This window comes from Harpia harpyja, chromosome 12 (genome assembly GCF_026419915.1).
Source record: "Harpia harpyja isolate bHarHar1 chromosome 12, bHarHar1 primary haplotype, whole genome shotgun sequence".
Lineage (NCBI taxonomy): Eukaryota > Metazoa > Chordata > Aves > Accipitriformes > Accipitridae > Harpia > Harpia harpyja.
In genome coordinates, this window is record NC_068951.1 from 17,545,422 (window position 1) to 17,565,480 (window position 20,059).

At 42.7% G+C, this 20,059-nt stretch overlaps 1 protein-coding gene across 2 annotated transcripts in view; it reads left to right on the forward strand.

Moving 5' to 3' along the window:
- Positions 1 to 2,657: 2,657 nt before the first annotated feature.
- The window catches only part of PCCB (propionyl-CoA carboxylase subunit beta), a 28,849-nt gene continuing 11,447 nt past the window's right edge, over positions 2,658 to 20,059 (forward strand). Inside the window, exons 1-8 of one of the 2 annotated variants that reach the window (XM_052804008.1) lie at positions 2,658 to 2,849; positions 4,618 to 4,737; positions 7,080 to 7,148; positions 9,042 to 9,098; positions 13,051 to 13,164; positions 14,783 to 14,893; positions 15,231 to 15,339; positions 16,280 to 16,400. In XM_052804008.1, the coding sequence (XP_052659968.1) occupies positions 2,691 to 2,849; positions 4,618 to 4,737; positions 7,080 to 7,148; positions 9,042 to 9,098; positions 13,051 to 13,164; positions 14,783 to 14,893; positions 15,231 to 15,339; positions 16,280 to 16,400 (860 nt within the window). In that variant the 5' untranslated portion in view covers positions 2,658 to 2,690. Of the gene's footprint in view, positions 2,850 to 2,913; positions 3,031 to 4,617; positions 4,738 to 7,079; positions 7,149 to 9,041; positions 9,099 to 13,050; positions 13,165 to 14,782; positions 14,894 to 15,230; positions 15,340 to 16,279; positions 16,401 to 20,059 lie in introns of those variants that run through there. The other variant, XM_052804009.1, reaches the window with a different exon arrangement.

Consider the following 20,059-nt stretch of genomic DNA (forward strand, 5'->3'; position numbering starts at 1 on the left):
TTGGCACAGAAATCTTCAAGTTCCTTTGCACTGAATTCAGATGTAAAACAAAACAAAAGATTTTTTTTTTTTTTCTTCTGCAATGGTTGTATAGTCTCTTGAGTAATCCCTTTAATCTTGATTTGTCTCACTGCCAGATTCTCTGGCATGCTTCCTTTTCCTCATGTATTTGAAAAAGAATTTACTAGTTTTCATACTTCTAGCAAGTTGTTCCTAAAAGTATTTTTCGGCCTCTTCACTCTGTTTTTTACATGTAACCTGCAACAGTTTACGATTCTGTTTTCCCCTATGTTCCTCTATTGGGCAGAATTTCAACTATCTGAAGAATGCCTTTTTGCTTCTAGTAACTTCCATTGCCATGCTGTTGAGGCATGCCAACTTTCTCTTCCAGGATGGGGTCTTTTTGAAACCCCTCTGTTCCCAGAATGCAGATTTCTAACCTTTTTTGCATGTGACCCATGTTCTGAAGAGTGGTCATTTTAATTTCTGAAGTTCCAGAATTGCTCTTCACATTTCTTTTTAATGAAGAAGCTATTGTAGCCAGGCTGAATGATACTTGACTGACCTGCCGCATACATGTATTTCTCACTGAGTGGAGGCTTTTGCTTCAAACATCTCCTGTTGTCTGTTTCCTGCTTGGGCTATTTCATGGGCAGGGAGAACCTACGCTTCCTGGGTTTTGACTGAGCCTGACTGGGGAGTGTCAAGTGCCTATTCAGCTGCTGCAGCGGAGCAGCTATCTCACAGATAGGCAGGAATGCAGCTAACATCTTGCAGTTACTCTGGCTGGGGGCTGAAACAGTCTCATGCTAGGTAGGGTGTGGGCTGAGGTACTCGATGCCTTCCTTGTCCTGGTCTTCACTGACAAGATCTCCCCAGGCCTTTGTGCCTGCAGGCAGGGTTCAGGGAGAGGGGCTACCAGTAGTGGAGGATGATTCGGTCAGCAGTTACTGAGAAGGTTTGACATATACAGTCTGGGGGACCAGACAGGATGACCCAAGTGTGCCAAGAGAGCTGGCAGGTGTCATAGAGATGCTACTATCACCTTTGAAAGGTTATGGAGATCAGGGGAGATCCCTGCTGACTGGGAAAGGTTGGGGTTACACCCATCTGCAAAAAGTGGGGAGGATGATCTGGGGGACTGTAAGGCAGTCCTCCTCAATTTGGTGTCTGAAGAAAACCATGGAGCAAGTCTTCTTGGATGCCTTTGCTGGGCCCATGAAGGAGAAGGTGATTAGGAGTAGCCAGCATAGATTAACCAGGGGTAAATCATGTGTGACCAACCTCAGTGCCTTCTAGTGATGAGATGACTAGCTCTGTGGAGGAGGGAAGAGCAGTGGATGTCATCTACCTTGACTTGGGCAAGGTTTTTGACAGGATCTCTTACCGTACCATTGTATCCAGGTGGGGACATCACAGTGTGGAGGGATAGCATGATGGTGAGGGGCTGGAGGTACTTGCCCCAGGAGGAGAGGCTGAGGGACTGGCCTTTATCTTTGTTTCCCTATGAGGCCAGTTAAGCACTGAAACAGGGACTGGGAAAGGTGCGCCAGTCCCTGTCCTTGCAGACTTTTAAGATCCAACTGACAAAGCCCTGAGAAAACTGGTATGAAGTCAGTGTTGACTCTGTTCTGAGTAGGAGGCTGGACTGGAGCCTGAGGGCACTTCCAAGATGAATTATTATGTGACAGCTTGTATATGCTATGTAATCCAAGAATTTCCATTCTTGGAGCTTCTTCTTCAGACTTGTGATGTCTACAGGGCCATGCTTGTGTTCCTTCTTCGTGCTTAGTATATGGACATGTAAGGCGATATTCACCTAGCGCTATTTCAGTTCTTTTCAACTGACTGGTTATTTCGTGGTGGTCAACATCGGAGGTGGGCTACAGGGGCAACAATTAAATTGTGGTATACAGATGGCTGCATTTGCAAGCCAGAGAACTGCCTGGGAACTGATGATATCAGATCTCTGGATTGTGGATACGCTGCAGCTAGGTCACTTGGTCTGTGCAATGTGTATTCCCCGGACACCCTAATCTGCTCCCTTTTTACAGGGTCTTTATTTTCTTCATCCTTATCAAAGTGTGCTGTGGCAAGAGCCAGACTGCCTGTTAGTATGAGGAGGCAGAGAATCAGTGTATCACAAGGACAGCGTTTTCGTAACAAATACTTCCAGCGCTTGGAGGAAAGAGAGGGCAGCTGATCTTGGGAGTTACTTTGCCTTGCCGTCTCCGCTTCCGAAATGCAGGTTTTCCAAAGTCCCAGTGGCTTTTCCAAAGCCAAAACGGTATCTCCACAAAACAGGACCCGGAGTCGGGGAAGAGTCGATGCGTTTTCACGTTGGTGTGTCAGAGCGCTTCCCAGCGCAAAGACAAGGGCAATTAACAGTAGGGGTGGAGGAAATCCGCGGCTGCCTGTCGAGCAGCTGCCCGTTTGTGCGCGGGGCCCGAGGACGAGGCAGATGCCGAGGTAACTCCAAGACGGCAGCGCCCAGCCGGCTGCTCCCCCTTCCCGTGCCTCCCGGCCGGTCGGGAAAGGGTGTTCGGCCGGCACCCCGGGTCAGCCCCTGCCCCCCTCTCCCCGCGGCCGAGCGGCGGCGGGCAAGCCGGGCCGGGCCTGGGCGCCGCCTCGCGCCGGGGCCGCGCGCAGGCGCCGCCGCCCCCGGCTGGCTGGGCTGGCTGGTTCGCGACATGGCGGCGCTGCGCGTGCTGCGGCGCGCGGCGGGGGCGCCGCTGTGCCGGGCCGCCTCAGCGGGCCGCCCGCCCTCCGTGCCCGAGCGCATCGAGGAGAAGCGCCGCGCCGCGCTGCTCGGCGGCGGCCAGGGCCGCATCGACGCCCAGCACAAGCGGGTGAGCCGCGGACGGGGGCGAGACGAGCGCCTTCCCCCGCCGCCCCCACGGCGCGGCCCCGCCGCCGCCGGGCTCCGTAATGGGGCGCTTCCGCTTCGCGACAGGCACGGCGGGGAGGGGTAGTCACAGTCGCAGCGGACGCCGGCCCGGGACCCGCTGTCTGCGGGGTAGGCAGGGAAAGGTAGGGGGGCCGGAAACCCGGGGCGCCGGGGCAGCTTCGCGGTTCAGGTGGAGCGGCCCTTTTGCGGGGGAGCTTTACTGAAGTGGCGTTAAAGGCTGCGTTACCTGTTACTTCGGGCAGAGGAAAAGAGTAATTCATTTACTTCAGCTCTGTCGCCAAGGTTGGCTGTGGTGCGCATGCGTGAGAGGTAGCACAGGCAAAAGTTGCAACTTCTGCCTGTCGCGGGATGGTTAAGTTCTGCCTCGCTTAACACTTCGCTGGGCTTGGAGACGTACCATCCCGCGCAGCTTCGTCTTTTACACTGCTGTTGCAACTCTAAGCTGATCTTCTAAGAGATGAGAGTGAAGAGCTAGAAGAGTGGAAGTAAGGCAGAGGAGAAGGCCGATGGGAAGGGTGGCAACAGCTGGGTTTTTAGTCTCGTCTCTATTTTTCAGAATTTAGGCAATGCTGAGGAGGGTGGCAGCATAGTTTTCCTGTTTTTGTTTATTGTTTCTTGCTGGGGTGCAAGGACCCAGTGGTACCATGATGGGTTGTAGGCATCAAGGAGATAGTAGTAGCCATTCACGTGAAGACTACATGAATGATCCGTTCGCCCATCAGCAGTTTCCCTCCCGCAGTTACACAACATCTGAAAAGACTTACAGTCTCACTGAGTTACATCTAGAACACTGACATAGCAACATGCAAGCATTTCTGCATGTCTGGGGGTCTCAAACATCTTATGTTTTATATAAATTAAATCTATGGCTTACATTAGTCTTTCCTGCATTTGTTGATTTTTGTGAACTTTTTGACCTACTGGTCAGAAGTTTTGTAGAGAAGCCGAGCTGTGTTTTAACGTCATGTTGAGGTGGGGTCATGCCATCCCCTGAAGAAGGCAACTCAGTTGCCCTGACCTTTGCAGGCAGATGCTTACCTGGGTTGGAAATAACAAATTTTTTTTGGAAGGTTAAGATAAAAAGAACTTTACAATCATTTTTTACTGCATGGCATCATCAGTACTGAGCAAGGAACATGTGTATCTGGTCAATTGATTACGTTCTTGGCCGTTACTCTACTTTTGCCCATACCAGTGTCCAGCAGAAAAAAGAACAACAGGATTTCGTCAGAAAATCCCTGCAGGTTGTCATATTTCCTTTTTCCTCTCATTTGCTGCAGCCAAATATCGAGCATGGCGAATTGAGCCTTGAACTGTTGGTAAGGACTGGTTTAGCTGTGGAAGGGTTCCATGTTTAAGAGCAGAACAAAGGCCTTAATAGCGGCATTCAAATGTGTAGGCAAAAATAGCTGTGATGCTATTATAGCTTGTTGAAAAGTCTCTGAGATTTTCCTTTGTCTTGTGGTAGTGCTGTTCCAATAGTCAGTCGTCTTTGCAAAGCTTTCTTTTCTGGCTTGCATTATGTTTGTTTTTAAGGAAGATGATCACTATATGGGTTGTTTGCAGCTTTGGGGGCATGCAGTTGCTTAATGGTCCAAATGTAGCAGATCAAGAGAGGCTATGTTTGTTTAAGCTACATCTGCTGGTGGTCAGTAAACAGAGCCAGAACTACCTAATGGCTATATTAATTGTTGCTTGCTCCATTTCAGGGAAAGCTGACAGCAAGAGAACGAATTCTTCTGCTGTTGGACCCCGACAGTTTTGATGAATATGACATGTTTGTGGAACACAGATGTTCTGACTTTGGGATGGACTCTAGTAAGAATAAGGTAGTTTTATTTCATGTAACTCTTGTTTCTTTGTCCTCTGCTGTTTAACCAGCCAGCTGGTTGAAAATAGGGTCTTCTGTTCACATGTAATTTCTTTTAATTGTTTTGTTTTCTTTTTTTTTTGTTTTGCAAATTTCCTTTTATTACTCCCAGTTTCCATTTAACAGTTTACATGATTTACTTTTCCATTGTCTAAACTAGATACCTTTTTTAATAAGGTCACCTGTTTGGTTCAAATATCTCCCCAGATATTGTCTTAGATTTGTATTTTAAATAACAGAGGAGGCTGCAGAGCTTTGTAGTTACAACTTTGTCAATCAAGTCAGATACGAAGAACAAATATGGGTAGATACTTCTGCCTCCCTACAGGTAATGTTATACGATGAAATAACTCTGATACATATTTATGCTTGCCAAGCTATAGTAATAAAATCCTGTAGGCCTTAAAATCAGATATGTTTGGAAATTCAAGCATTCATACTGGTCCATTAGCAAGTTGCAGTCTGCTTGCTTATGCAGTTTTCAGATATCCTAAACCAACCGTGTATCCTAAACCAACATGGTTCATCACGTAGAGAGGCAATCTATGGCTCCCCAAAGTCCCTCACCATAACACTGATGCCTGATAAATTACTACACGGGGAAAAGTATTTGGTTGCAATTTAATACAGAAAGGACCAACAAACATGCTGGGATGTGTAGGTGGCTAGTGCAGATGTGCCTGTTCAGTGTTAATCTTCTGTAGCAAAAGTCCCTGTTTCCTGTGGAGTATTCTGGTTTGGGGTGTGGCAAGAAGCTGCTCCGTATCTGCCACTGCTGAATGCTGCGTACAATGACTACAACTTCTGTTTATGTGGTTAGTAAACCAGTTCATCGGTCTTCATTCCTTAAAGTTGCGGGGCTGCTTCCTATGGATGAGGGAGATCAGCAGTCTTCCACCATGAGCAGCTGGGGCATTGGGAACCAGCAAAGGTGTAGGATTAGTTTTTGTTTCAGTAGCCAGGAGGCTGATGGGACTTCGTGCTGGGAAGGATGTCATGCTAGACCTTCTCCCCTCAACGAGTGTACGAGCAAACATCTTTGCATCCTTAAGGAATTTTTTACTCTTTTCCCTAGCAAACTGAAATAACTGCTATGCTGCCTCTCGTCATACTCCTCAACGCTGCATCCCACAGTGCTGATAACAACTTACTGTTCCCGAAGACAGGAGGAGTAGCAAAGTCCTGATAGTGACAAGAGGGTTAATTTTTTCCCTTGTCCTTCAGAATTCACCTTTCTGTGAGCTGCAGATAGTGTTTACAGAGCACAGTTTCACAACAGATGACCTAACTGTGGCCAATGAGCTGGAATATTAGTTTAGCATTGAATTTCTCTGAGTTCCTGGAACTTTCTGAAGGTAGGGTGAGGTTTGTACTCACATCCAGGCCACTCTACAGGCTGCTTGGGCTTTTAGGAGTCATCTACGCGAGTCAGTGGCTGGAACTACAGGTGTGTTTCATGCTGTTCTGTGTGCCAAGAACCAAGAGTTGGTAGAAGTGCTGTCTGTGCAGCCTGAGAAAAGTTCCCAGACTGGTATGACCTTCCTGAGAACAGATCACCTTGAGCATAAATGGCCCTGAGAGTGGGCCCTGCACAACATACTCTTTTTTTTTTTCTTTTTTTTTTTTTTCTTTCTTCTACCAAACAGCAAAAAGCATTTAAATGCCTGGAATTCCTTTATGACAGCCCAGTGAAGTTCCTTTTCTACTGTTGTCTTGAAAGACTTCTAAATATTTCCTTTACTAAAAAGTGAGACAACATTGATAAGCAGATTTTAAGATCCACAGGCTCCATTTTCTCTTCCAGCTCTTTCTTTTTCCCTTATTTACAGAGTGAAAAATAGGACAGGTCACGCTGAAGTATTTGGGGTGACTGTAGTTATATTTTTTGACCTTTCCAGGGTTGTTTTTTTCCCTGTATCAACACCTCAAGAAAGGTTTGTGTGCTGTGTCCATTCTTTCAAAAACATCAGCTGGTCTTAATAAAAGATCTCCTCCTGTCTCGAAGGACATGATTTGCCTTAACTCCGGATGTCCTGAAATTTGAGGGGAAACTCTGAAATTCACTAATCTTTACACTAATGCACAACTAATATGTGGTATTACTCCACTTTTCCTTTCCAGGGCTGTGGGAAATCTTTGTAGAACTCCCACTGCAAACATGATAGACCAGTCCTTTCAGAGAATCAGTCTTATGCTTCAACTTGGTACTCAGTATAAGTTTGTGGGGTTTTTAGTGGACGTCATTGCTGCTTTTGATTTTTTAAAAATTTTTATTTTTACTGAATTTGTTTTCTAATGCAGTATCCTGGAGACAGTGTGGTGACGGGCCGTGGACGGATTAATGGGAGACTGGCTTATGTTTTCAGTCAGGTATGGTTTTGCTTGTTGTTTTTTAAATAGCATGAACTTATCCTTTGAAATAAATTCACAATAGTTCAGTGTGACCACGTAGCAACGTACCTCTTTACCTTTCTACCAATATGCATAAGATAGACATAACATTCTGTGGGAGGAAGCAGGGCACCTTCAGACAAGAAGCAGCAAACAAGCATTTTTAAAAACTTTGGTGGGTGATAAATGCAGTTGTGACAAGGGTGAGATGAAGAGAGTGACGAATGCAGAGCCAGCGGTAATGTTTTGAAAAAACAAACTGTTATTACTTCAGTGTAATCTCATTGGATATTGATATGCTGAGAGACTGGAGGAGTCCACCCCAAAACACGTTTTTGCTAACCAAGAAGTGAATTAATGGAGAAGTCACTGAGCGCTGTGTGCTTAAAGCAATTGCAGGCTTTGACTCTGTCCCTGCAGTTGGATGTGTGTGGGTGAGCTCCTGCAGGCCTGTGAAGACCTGCGAGTGTCAGTGGAGGGCTTTGCGAGTTCCGAGAGCCATCTTCTGGGTTTCAGGCTGCAGAATGGGGGCTGTTTGCTGGAGATGTCCACTGGAATTGCAGTGAGTGGAATTCATGACAGAGGGCACTTGAGCAACCTTGAATTGCTTCTGAGGTTTGAACTCTCTGATTAGTTGAAGGGATTGTGATAGACAGCATATAAATAGATAGATAAAATATACTTTTTATGTTAAAATAAAAATATTTTAGAGGAGACACCATAGGTAGAGATTTATCTTGGTTAGCCTTAACACTGTGGAAGAAGGGTTTTCTTTCAGATAGTTGGTAACTGCTTCTCTGTTCTGGGCCACAAAGTAGCCTTTGTTCAGTTTGCTATTATGGCCAAAATGATTGTTGCTCTGTGACCTTGGAGCAAGTCGTACACCCTGCCTTTTTTGTCTTGGATATGTAGTTCTTCCAAGGAAGGACACTGTTATGTGGGCCTGAACATAAGACAGGAACCAAACACAGACCTTAATTTGAGAAGAACACAAGTAGAGGGCAGTTTTTATATTAAAAGAATTTAAATGTGCCCCTTCATGACACACCTCTCATTTTTTTGTATTTATATTTAAAGATCTTTTTCCCTCTCCAAACTGAGCTGCCACCGGAGATGTTCTTTCTTTTTTGGTTCAACTGCTAGTCATAGTCATGCTGTTCTCTGTCCACACAGTTTTTAGGGCTTCTTTGAGAGTAAGACTCAGTGGGAATGCATGAGAGAAACTTACCAGAAGTTGGTTCTGGGCTCTATTGGTGCCAGTAGGTGTCAACATCCCGTTTTTCTTCTGGATCAGTCCCAGGGCCTCTGTTGCTTGTTAAAGATCTTGCTGCTCAGGCCTAGGGGTAGCACCAGTAGTCAGTTTTGGCTGACAGTCCCCACAGCACCCATAAAAGAATGATCAGCTCTTGGAGCATAACTCATGAATATAGAACAACGGCATATGTTCAGTTCTTTATTTCTGCCTGTTTGCAGGCATATCTTACTGCTGCCCCTTGCAGTGGGACCCTCCTCACAGTTGAAACTTCTCCAGACTACTTCAGTATTGATGATGTCGATGGAAGAGGAACATACATTTATAGAAAGAGAGAATGTTTCTGTGAAGGAAAAAAAAAAAAAAGCAAATGAGACATAGTAATTTTGTGATTTTTAATATGGAATCCACTAGCAAATGTGTCAAAAGGATCTTTTTCTTTGTAAAGGAGGCTTGGATTGAACAGGATTGATCTATAGGCTGCACTGAGGGAGCCAGGTTGGTTTGGAGCAGCATACCAAATACAGAGCATTGTAGGATTATACTATTTACTTGCAAAATTTTACAACACTTTACTGAAATGATTCTTTCCCTAATCTGAAAATTTGTTTTCCCTCCAGGATTTTACTGTATTTGGAGGCAGTTTATCTGGAGCTCATGCCCAGAAGATCTGCAAGGTAATATTTCACAGGAGAAAATAAACCAAAAAAATTGTCAGTGTCCTTTTTTCCATCTGTTGTGTTAATGACTCTGGAGAAAATGATTTGTGACTGACTTTAGTGGACTCTGGCGTACATCATGGCAACCTGAAAATGCCTGCCTCCTCGTGTCAGTTAAGAAGTGAAAGCACAGGTGAGCAGAGAGGTACCCTTTGGAAGCTTTTCAAATATGAGAGCTTTTCCAAGTAATATACACTTTGTTTAGATTAAGTTGCCTTTTCTACTGTGCTACAAAAGACAAGAGAGACTTGCAAAGTACAGAGATAAATTAACTAGCCGTTGTCTACTGGAGAAATGTGAAATTACTTGGGAGAAACTTCTATAAACAGTGCTATGTAGAAGTGTGTAATATTTATAAAAAGCAAATGTAGCAAGTAAACAATCTGAAGATAAACAGTTTTACAACTGGGAGGTCACCTTGATACTCAGAGCTTCTCTTATCAGGCACTTGTGGCTATTTATTCTCATTTGTCTGCTTGTCTCACTGGAAAAGCTGGTGTTTGAATCCCAGGGCTGGGAAGGGCAAGAACTTTGTCATGCATGAGTGTTCAGTGGTATGGGCTGGAGAAAACTTCCTGAATTTTCTTGCTATGGAATCAGAAACAAGGTTTTTGGTGTGCAAGGCCTTTTCTCCTGATGGAAATAACTACTTTTTTGGCATAGGCTTCTCAGTAGTGTGGAGGTAGAAAACTAGAAAACATGAAGACTTTGGGCTGGGTAACAACTACTTGACTTTACCAAGTCGTGATATTGGGAAAGACTTGATATTACCCTTTCACATTGGAGCTTTGCAGTGTCTCTTTGTGTTGGGGAGGGACGTAATGGTACTGGAATATTGGGATGTTTTCTACTTTTTTTTGATCTCTTATTTCTAAAGAAGCAGGGAGAGTGCTGGTAGCAGAACTAGAAAAAAATGTGAGTCCTTCCTAGTTGGTACTGTTCTTGGTTGGCATCAATGTCAGTGTGTCCTGATTTCAGCTGGGATAGAGTTAATCGTCTTCCTACTAGCTGGTACAGTGCTATGTTTTGAGTTCAGTATGAGAAGAATGTTGATAACACTGTTTTCAGTTGTTGCTAAGTAATGTTTAGTCTGAAGTCAAGGATTTTTCAGCTTCTCAAGCCCAGCCAGTGAGAAAGCTGGAGGGGCACAAGAAGTTGGGAGGGGACACAGCCAGGGCAGCTGACCCAAACTAGCCAAAGGGGTATTCCATACCATGTGATGTCACATCTAATATATAAACTGAGGGGAAGGGGGAGCTGGGGGGGATCTCCGCTTGGGGACTAACTGGGCGTTGACCGGCAGGTGGTAAGCAATTGCACTGTGCATAATTTGTATATTCCAATCCTTTTATTATTACTGCTGTCATTTTATTAGTGTTATCATTGTCATTAGTTTTTTCTTTTCTGTTCTATTAAACTGTTCTTATCTCAACCCACAAGTTTTACTTCTTTTTCTGATTTTCTCCCCCATCCCACTGGGTGGGGGGGGAGTGAGTGAGCGGCTGCGTGGTGCTTAGTTGCTGGCTGGGGTTAAACCATGACACAGTGGTAGGCTCCAAAGTTTGAAGGCTCTGCATGCATCAATTGCTTTGGGGCTCAGAGTCTTTGAGGCTGCAGACTGGGCAGTGGAGAGCTCAAAAAAGACTGTCTGCGTAGTGTATCTGTTTCACTTCTCTTAGTTCTTCTCGTTGGGCTGAATTCTGGGAAGCAGAAATCTGTTCTGAGAGAGAGACCATCTTGGCTCCTGCAAACCTTATCGGTGGCTTAAGGGATGTAAAATGTCATGGAACATGGAAGTGAACTTGCTCTCCCTTAGCTGGACTTCCCTGGAGATCTGCCCATTTGGTGGTAATCCTTTCCCATTTGGGATTTTTTCCAGGAGTTGCAGAAAGGTAGCAGTATTTGGCATCTTGCAGCAAAGCTCCAAGCTAGGTAGGTCTGGGCTACAGATTGCCTGTTACTTTTGCAGAAGAGCCTTGTGGTCTTTCAGACCACATTAAATACCTGTAATGGTTTCCCTGAAGCAGCAGAGATTCAGTGTGGCTCTTTTGAGAGTAACATGTGCCCACTTGTGGTGGGGAACACTTTAAAGCCTTTGTGTGCAACTGTGACGTCATGTTTCAAGACAATCGTTGAGTCCATGAGATGAAGAAAAATGTTTTTGAGACTGAATCCTGAAATATTCCCTACGAATACTGGTATGGCAAAAAAATGTCTGGTCTCAAATATATGGACATGTTTTCAGTAGTCTGAATGGTGTTCTAGGAAGAACTTCAGTGTCTGGAAATCCTTGAAATAAATAATTATTTCATATATAAAGCCCTGGAAAATAGCAAAATGTGTCACTGAAATTGTTTCACTAACCTGTCCTGATAGGTTGACAGGCCTCCTGGAAAGAAGCAATAAATGTCAACTCAACTCATTTTTAATAAAGCGTTTGATAATGGCTTGTGTAGCATTCACATAAGCAAACAAGACCACTTGTGGCTCACAGAGCCTGTTTGCAGTCCACACAGATGCTTTTAAAATGTGGGATTGTATTTAAATTTTAAAGTCATTCTGTATGTCTGCCACAGCGATATTTCAACTTCTAAATGGACGTCCAGGCACAAAGCATGAAGAACCCCTGTTTTACTTTGAATGACTGCACGTAGGAACAAAACCACTTTAGAATTGTACAGAGAGAGTTGTCACCGATTCATGTTCAGGCTGGAATTTGGTACTGCTGGGATACTATTGATTTGAATGGGACTGAGTATGCTTACTGTGTTTCTAGGCAATATAAAATACAAGGTTGATGCTGCAAGCACTCTGAAAGACAGGACTGAAGTTTTAAAAATCTTAGTAAATTAAAGATTGTCTGAAATAATATGCAGTTCTGTAACAATAGTTGAAAGGGCTAATACCAGGCAGAGAAAAGTAACGTTGAAATTCAAAATGGGGATTGACTGACAATGTGTAGCTTTACAGAAAATTATTTAGGAGCTAAAGCAGATCTTAATGTTAAAGCAGATCTTAACGTAATATGCCAATGCTGTAGTGTTATGAAAATGGCCAATATTTTACTGGGATCTAATAAGCAGGAATATTTTATGTAAGGAATGTAAGGAATTCAATCCTCCCACTTAAGCCTATGCTGGGGTACTGCGTACGATCTTGAGGCAAGTACCAAAAATGATCTAGGCTAGAAAGGCTAGAAAATGGGACGTAGAAAGAATAGTGTGACTCAGTTGATGGTGTTTGGTCTAGAAACACGAAGGGAAATATGAAGAGCGAAGGGAGATGTGAGGTACTTGAATGTTTATGAAGGTAGAGGCAAAGAAGTAGTTAATTGCTCTCCCTGTCTACTATATCAAGAAAGAAGCAATGTTTCTAAATTTCCAGAGGAAAGATTTAGTTTAGTCTTCTCGAAGAACTTCTAAGAAGGATAATCAAGCATTAGAATATACTGCTTAGGGAGATTACACAATTGCCACTGCAATAAACTTTTAAGATCAGATTAGACATATGAAGGAGTGTTTAAGGTGCAGTTGAGACCTCTTATGAACAGAGAGAGATTGGACCTCTCTGGTCCAAACTCCTGTGATTGTGTCACTTAGCACAGGGTTTGGATAATGCAGTGTGAGTATGGAGTGCATGGCTAGTAAGGCAGGTAAATATTAAAGATCATGAGAGGGATTAAATGTGTATCTTTTAGCCCCTAGTCTGAATGAGTCAAAACATGATACCCCAGTAAGCAGTTAGTGACTGTGATAGTTAATACAAATAAAGGAGAAGCTGAGTGGTATGTAGGGAGTTTGAATTCTGGCACGTACGGATTTTTTTCTAGGGGATGTACGTTTTGGGGGTTGGTTGCTTTGGGGTTTTAGCTTAGCTAGGTCAGTAATGAAGAGTCTGTATTCATCACCAGGTCATGGATCAAGCTGCCATGGTTGGAGCACCTGTGATTGGGCTGAATGACTCTGGAGGAGCCCGTATCCAGGAGGGAGTGGAGTCCTTGGCTGGCTATGCAGATATATTTTTGGTAAGTAGGCTGCTGGATGACCAGGAAGCTTGGCATCCACAAAGATGGACAAAGTCTTTCTTTACTCAAGTTGGTGTTTGTAAGTTAACTTTTAGGTTATCCATCATCCTATTTCAGGCAGTGTTACCTGCTTGATAAAGCAGCATATATGAAGGCTTGTGAGACCTGGACTGTCCTTCTGGTTTTCTTCTTCGCTTTGGGCACATTACTGTACCTCTTAGTTTCATTTACCCATCTGTTAAACAAGAGTAATGCTGAGCCTTGTAAAACAATGTGATCCAATGCAAAGCTCTGTAGACGTTGCACTATATGGTGAGCTTTGTCATAAGAATGAATTTACTTAAAACAGTTCTTTTAGGGTTACTTTCTGATTCACACTAATATATAGATTGCCTGTGTTGGGATGTAATTTCTCTTGTGTGTTTATCCATTATCTGAGACAGGTGGGCATGCTGTAGTTCAGAGGGTGTTTTGTAAGGCAACTGATGGTTGTGATCCACCACCAGCTGTCCCGGTGTCTCCTCTGAAATATAGACATGTTAAGAATTTCACACAGCAGATTTGTTTTCAATAGGGCTGATAAAAGGTGAAAGATTTCCACTGCAGAAAGGGGGACTTAAAGTAAATCAGCCACTATGCACTTGAAGAAAATGAGAAACTCGGATAAGAAGCACCAAGTGCCTGTTCTGTCAAGATGGTAGGTCAGTGGGGAAAAAAAAAGGTGAGAAAAAAGAAAAGAAGATGCAAATCGGAGGTTTCTGTTCAAAGAACAGTATGCAGGACAAGGGAACCTGTTAACCTTACCGTTTGGGGACATGCAGTACTGATTGGACTGGTGAAAATTTTGTATTTCTACAATATTTTTGTGGCTAATGCAAAAAATTTTCCTCTAGACACACTACTGATTTTTTTCTTCTTTTTTACTGAAATGACATTATGTTATATGCCTGCCAAAACACACAGTTTTAAAGTGCGTGCACAAAACATAAACATGATTGTGCTTTCAGTAGGAATGCGAGCAGGTGGGATGACAAGTTAGATGCTAACAGTCTTTTGGATTAGTGCAATCTGGGACGATGCAGTCAAACAGTTACAGAAGTCAATTGTAATCCAGTTGAGCAATGAGCAATGTAAACATTTTTTTGGACAACATGCCATCCATATTGGTGGACAGCAGTAATTCACCATTGTGTAAAACTCAATCCAGAGCAGAAGTCTGATTTTAAAAGAATCTCTGCCACAGCTGGTTAGTAAAGCTTGCTTCTACCTCTGAGTGATAGCGTACCTGTATGTTCAAATTTCAGGTATATACACTTCTTACCACTCCAGGCTCTGAAGTTTTTGCCCCTGTAGCATCTGTTGAGGTCACACATTCCATCTTCCTTTGCAATTATTGCATGGTATATGAAATCAAATGTATGGGAACAGAAAGAAGCAAAACAGTAGCAAAGAAATTATTTTGGTTCTATTTGCATCAAGACATTCTGTCCAGGTATTTGTCTCCCAGTAAATAAAGCAAGCTGTCCTCTCCTGTTCGTGATTGTGAATCCTTACAGAATCTGTGCATAGACTTAAAGATGCACATTTTTGGTAAAACTAGATGTCTGTTCTATTGCAGAGAAATGTTCTGTGTTCTGGGGTAGTTCCACAGATCTCCCTCATTATGGGCCCTTGTGCTGGTGGAGCTGTGTATTCGCCTGCTTTAACTGATTTCACATTCATGGTGAAGGTAAGGGTGGAGTATATCCTGACCTGCTGCTGCTAACATTGCTTACATACAAACTGACCGCACATGAAGGTTTTGGTTTTTTGAGATGGTCTCCTGCTTTGGATTAAGCTTCTTTTTCATGAAAAGTCAAGAAAAACTTTCCTAAATAACGTGTGGGTAACTGCGTTTTCAGTGGATTTTTAATGTAATGCATTAAGGATTTTTAAGAAATTTGTTCCTATGTTGTGCTGTTTTCTTATTTTGGGGAAAGACTCTACAGACTGTGGCTTTTCCTTAAGTGCTTTTGCAGCTTGGGTCTAGCATGTACTATGTGGTTTTGCTTTTTTCCCTCCCCCAGGATACATCCTATCTATTCATCACTGGCCCGGATGTAGTTAAGTCTGTTACCAATGAAGATGTCACCCAAGAGCAGCTTGGGGGTGCGAAGACGCACACTTCTGTATCTGGTGAGAGCTGGGTAGTTTATGTAACATACTAATTGTTTTTTAAAGTAAATGACTTAGTTGTTCTGGCTTAACAGCTGGTTGTCTAATACAGATTTTTTTGTACTCGTGAGTGTCACTTGAGTCTAAGTGATAAAACTCTACTTAAGCATAGGATCTTACTCTTCATAGGGCTCTCCTGCTGGTCCTTTTTAGTAATGGAAAACAAAATGGGAAAATGGGACTGTGGGAGAGTTCTGGGATTTGGAAGAGAAAGTGGCAAATCCACAAAAGATTCTAGAAGTGGGAAGATTGTCAGAGGGCAGGGCTTAGCAAAGCAGGCTTGGCATGGTGTGGGATTTTCTGTTTGTTGTCCAGAATTTGCATGGGTTGAAAGATTCTTAACAATCCCTTCTTTGCTTACTAACATGATTGATTGAACCTCTTAACTATAAACCGAGTGGCAATGTGAGATGAAGTGCTTTTTTCTTTTACCCTCTGGGAAAACTTGGTGACTCATGAATCTTCTTGAGGCTCAAAATGACTGTGGGATCTCAAATTCTATCTGAACTGAACTGGTGATGAACCAAAACCACACACACAGACACTGCTCAGATCCAGCATTTATAAAAGAACTTGCAGTCCAAAGCTTGAGAGCAGCACAGTAACCTGGATTGAATGCCAGAAGGCTGGGATCCAGCTAGGTCTGTGACAGCTGATAAACCAGTTTACAGTATTTTAAATATGAGATCAACAATCCAGACCTGTTAAGGAGGAAGTCTGATACGGCCACACATTTTCTAGATATTTTCAGCTGGTCAAATTTGGTGGCTTAAAACTCCCAATTGTTACTAGCTCGGGTTTAAAAATTCTTGCTGTTACTTCTTTGTATCTTTATTGGTACATACTTGCAAATGAAACCTTGCAAAATAATTTCAATAACTGCTTAACTGTTTCTTTCCAGGAGTCGCGCACAGAGCCTTTGAGAACGATATAGATGCTCTACTTAATCTCCGAGAGTTCTTTAATTATTTACCTCTTAGCAACCATGATCCAGCTCCAGTCCGTGAATGCCATGATCCCAGGTAAGGGGAGACTGGCTGAGATCCGTGGTCTCTGTCCACCGAATTTCATGGCTTCTCTGGCTCAAGGGGTGTAAAGAAATGAGTGTTTTGTGCCTGGGATCTTGGCTGATAATTCTGCATTGTGGTGTGTGAGTATGGGAAGTGTTTCAACGTGCGTGTTTACATACATGTTTATCAGTGCTCACTGATAGATTTAATTTTTTTTAATTTTCTGAAAGCAATGTTATGCAGGCTGCGTACAGAATATAGGGAAGAGTAATCTCTGTACAGGTGGGCTGTCACTGTCCCTTAAAACAAGCGAACGAGGCAGAAGATAGCACAGTGAACAAAAGTGGGGAGACCTTGCCCTCCTTTGTCAGTTCATGTGTCTGTTGGGTAAGTTCTGTTGGTTAAGGTTAGAGGTGGGGAAGCAACAAAGAGCCAAAGTAGGCTGAAGGTTTTATGTATTAGGTACTTGTCTGTCAGGCTCAGTGCGTAGTTGGCAACGTAACAAAGGAAGGACTTGAGCCCTTTCAAGAGGGGAAAAACAGCAACCGTCTGGACTTTTATCAGAGAATTTTTCCAAGAGATAGAGGGACAGCCAGAGAGCCAGCACAGGACTGTTTGAGTAGACAGCCTTGCTAGTAGTGTTAGAGATGGAGAATGTCAATGGAGTAAAAGCATTTTGACCTGAGATCTAGCTGCACCCCCAGTTCAGCCCTTTCTGCAGGGAACCCCTAAGAGGTTGTCACCCTCTCCTGTACGGGAGCTGCTCCTGAATTTGTTCCTTTCAGTTCTACAGATGTGTGTGATGTATGTCTTGCGGTTCTTACACACATGAAGATTTTTAACTTGTGAGTTGGGAAGCTTATCTTCTCTTCATGCTTCACTGTTCTTTGTAATGTCTTTGAAACAATTTGTTTGGGGAGGTTTTTTTGGATCGATTTTACAAATCACTGCTCTGGTACCTGAAATACATTTTTCACTATTAGCAAAATAAATTTGCCAATTGCTTTTAGAGAATGGTCAGACAGGTCCGTTAGAAAATATTAGGACCAGTAACTAAGATGTTGATCTTAAAGAGTTTATTGAAGTGGAAGACTGTTCTGGGTTGATAGTGACAAACCAAAGCAAATCTCTTCTGTTATTTGGTAAATTTGGGGGGGGATTATCTCTGAGGTTATCATGTTCTTTCTAAGCATTCAACAGGTTATTTACCCTCTGTAACCCCATACTAGGATATTTACCCTCTGTAGACTTGAACGCGATATCTTAATTTCATTAGAGAAACAACAGTCCATTATTTTTAATCAATGTATCTTATAATAGACAGTTTATTTTCTTGTGAGAAGCTGTCAGTTACGTTGTAGCTACTAATGTGTAAGAGAGTAGTTCTTTATTTTCTTAAGGGAGACATCTTTTATGTGGCACCAGATATATTATTAGAGGATCACAGTGTAATAAATGCTCAATAATTTGTACTAAAAACTTCAATTTAGTAGCCTTTATACATGTGAAGACAGATCTGTTTTTTAAATTTTCCCGTTTTTATAGCAGCATCTCCAATATTTCTCCCATTTGTGGTCTTAATGCTGACATTGGTAATATTTCACCTGGACATAGTGACATCTTAATAGACTCCTTTTACTTTGAATTGATGTATTCGATCCTTACTGTTGCTCCAGTTGAAGCCCATTCCTCTAGAGTAATTTCTTTCTTATTGCATCATTTTCACACCACAAAAAATTGCTATGAATAATGCAAATTAAATGTAACATACTTTTGTCTTCATTGTTAAGTCCAGAAGCTGGTGGGTTTCTTTTGTTTTGTTTGTTGGTTTTTTTGTTTTTTTTTTTTTCTCTCGGTAGGTAGGTTCTTTGTGGTGTTGAAAAATGTCAGTCCTGGTTGCTGAAACTTCTGTCGGTTGGAGTTTTTGACATCAGTAGCCTGGGTTCGAAAGAGTTAGAAGGTTTCTTGTAGTACCAAGTTGACTAATGGTGAATATGTCCTCTACCTTTTGAAGGGTGCCTACTTCATTGCATTTGGTATATTCTATGGTGCGATTTTACCTTTTTGTGTCTTAGAAGAAACTAAATTTGTTTATAGTCAAAAGCCTGAAGTATGCGTATAAATTTCTGGAGGAGGTTATTATCAATTATTGGTAACCAAGTACAGTTTCCCTTTTGTATTGAATGAAAACCAATATCAATCTGGGTGACTGTCTCCAGCTGTCGCAGGCTTCAGATGACTGCTTTGATGATGAGCAGCAGTTCCTGATAAGTGGGATCTGTAAGAAAGACACTTCTCAACCTCATAAGTCCAGTGACTTTGCTAGCAAGCTCCAGATGTCTGTTATCTGTGATGATTTGAAGGAGATTTTGAAACTTGTGATATCCTCGGTAATGTCTTCATTTTGATGGTGGTTATTCATTTTAATGTCATTACAATTTCCCTCAGTACTCTACAGCACTGTGAATTTATGGGAGCAATAATTTCATTTTTCCACTTTCCTTATCCTTTGGGATACCACAGGTAACAGACAGAACTTAGAGCACATTCATATCTACTCTATGGACAAGAAGAAGTTTTACAGTCTTCTGTAGCCTGGGGTTTAGTATGTTAAAATTGGTTGCTTTCATCAGATTAAGGTTTCATTATATCATTTTATGGAAATATGTGGATGCAATACTCTTAATCATGTGGAAAAAATACTTGAAGTGTTGCTGTCAGTTTTATTCTATTAATAGGTGTATCTCCTACCCTCTCAGCAAGGAGATGTGCCTCTCTCTAGTCATGTGTATGTGAGGGAGCACAGAGACAGCCCTGGGGCTTGCATTATTAGTTTTTGCCCAATTTTGACAAACTGCAGGTCACTTCAGTTTTAAATTGGATTTCTAGAGCCTTCTGTTGTCTTGTTTTAAATGCACCAAATCACAGCATTGTTAAAATAGTAATTCAACAAGAACTCCACAGAAACACCATTTATAACAAAAATAGATCAGTATTTTTATGGAATAGCACAAATATAATACTCCCTGAAGTCTTCTCAGTGGTGACTCATAAAAATTGACACCCCCCATTGGGACTGTGAATGAATCCAAAGACCCAGTGAATGCTAACACTTGCAGATCCCTAGTGAAGCTAATATGATCAAAGATAGAGGTAAGTGATAGCATCAGCTGCTAATGGGGAGGCAGCATTTTGGTTAAACGTAAAGCTCCACATGAAGTGCATCACTGTGAGTTAAGCAGAGTAACAGTAAAGATTGTTTAAACAAAGCCGTTAAACTGAAGCAGCTGAGAGCAGATGTGTGTTCCTCACCCATGAATCTCTGCTTGTTTGGTGACAGGGGAAATAAGTATGGAAAGGTTTCCTATGGTTAAGTGTATTTAAAATCGCAAGCGCACAACGCAGGCAGGGAAAGGATCAGAGCTGTAAATGTGCAGTGGATCCAGGTATCTGACAGGAAACCTTGCTCTGCCATTGGGAGAAACCATTTTGCCCATCCAGCTCTGAGGACCTGCCTAAGCAGGCTCTTGTGCTTCTGCCACTTGACACTCGTTCTACCAAATCTTTTTCGCCATGGCTGAATTGTGCGCCCCAGCGCAGTGTCCCAGGTGCCTCCAGTACCCCCTGCAGCCCGCTGTTTGTAGCGGCTGCCTGCCTGCTTCTTGAGTTAC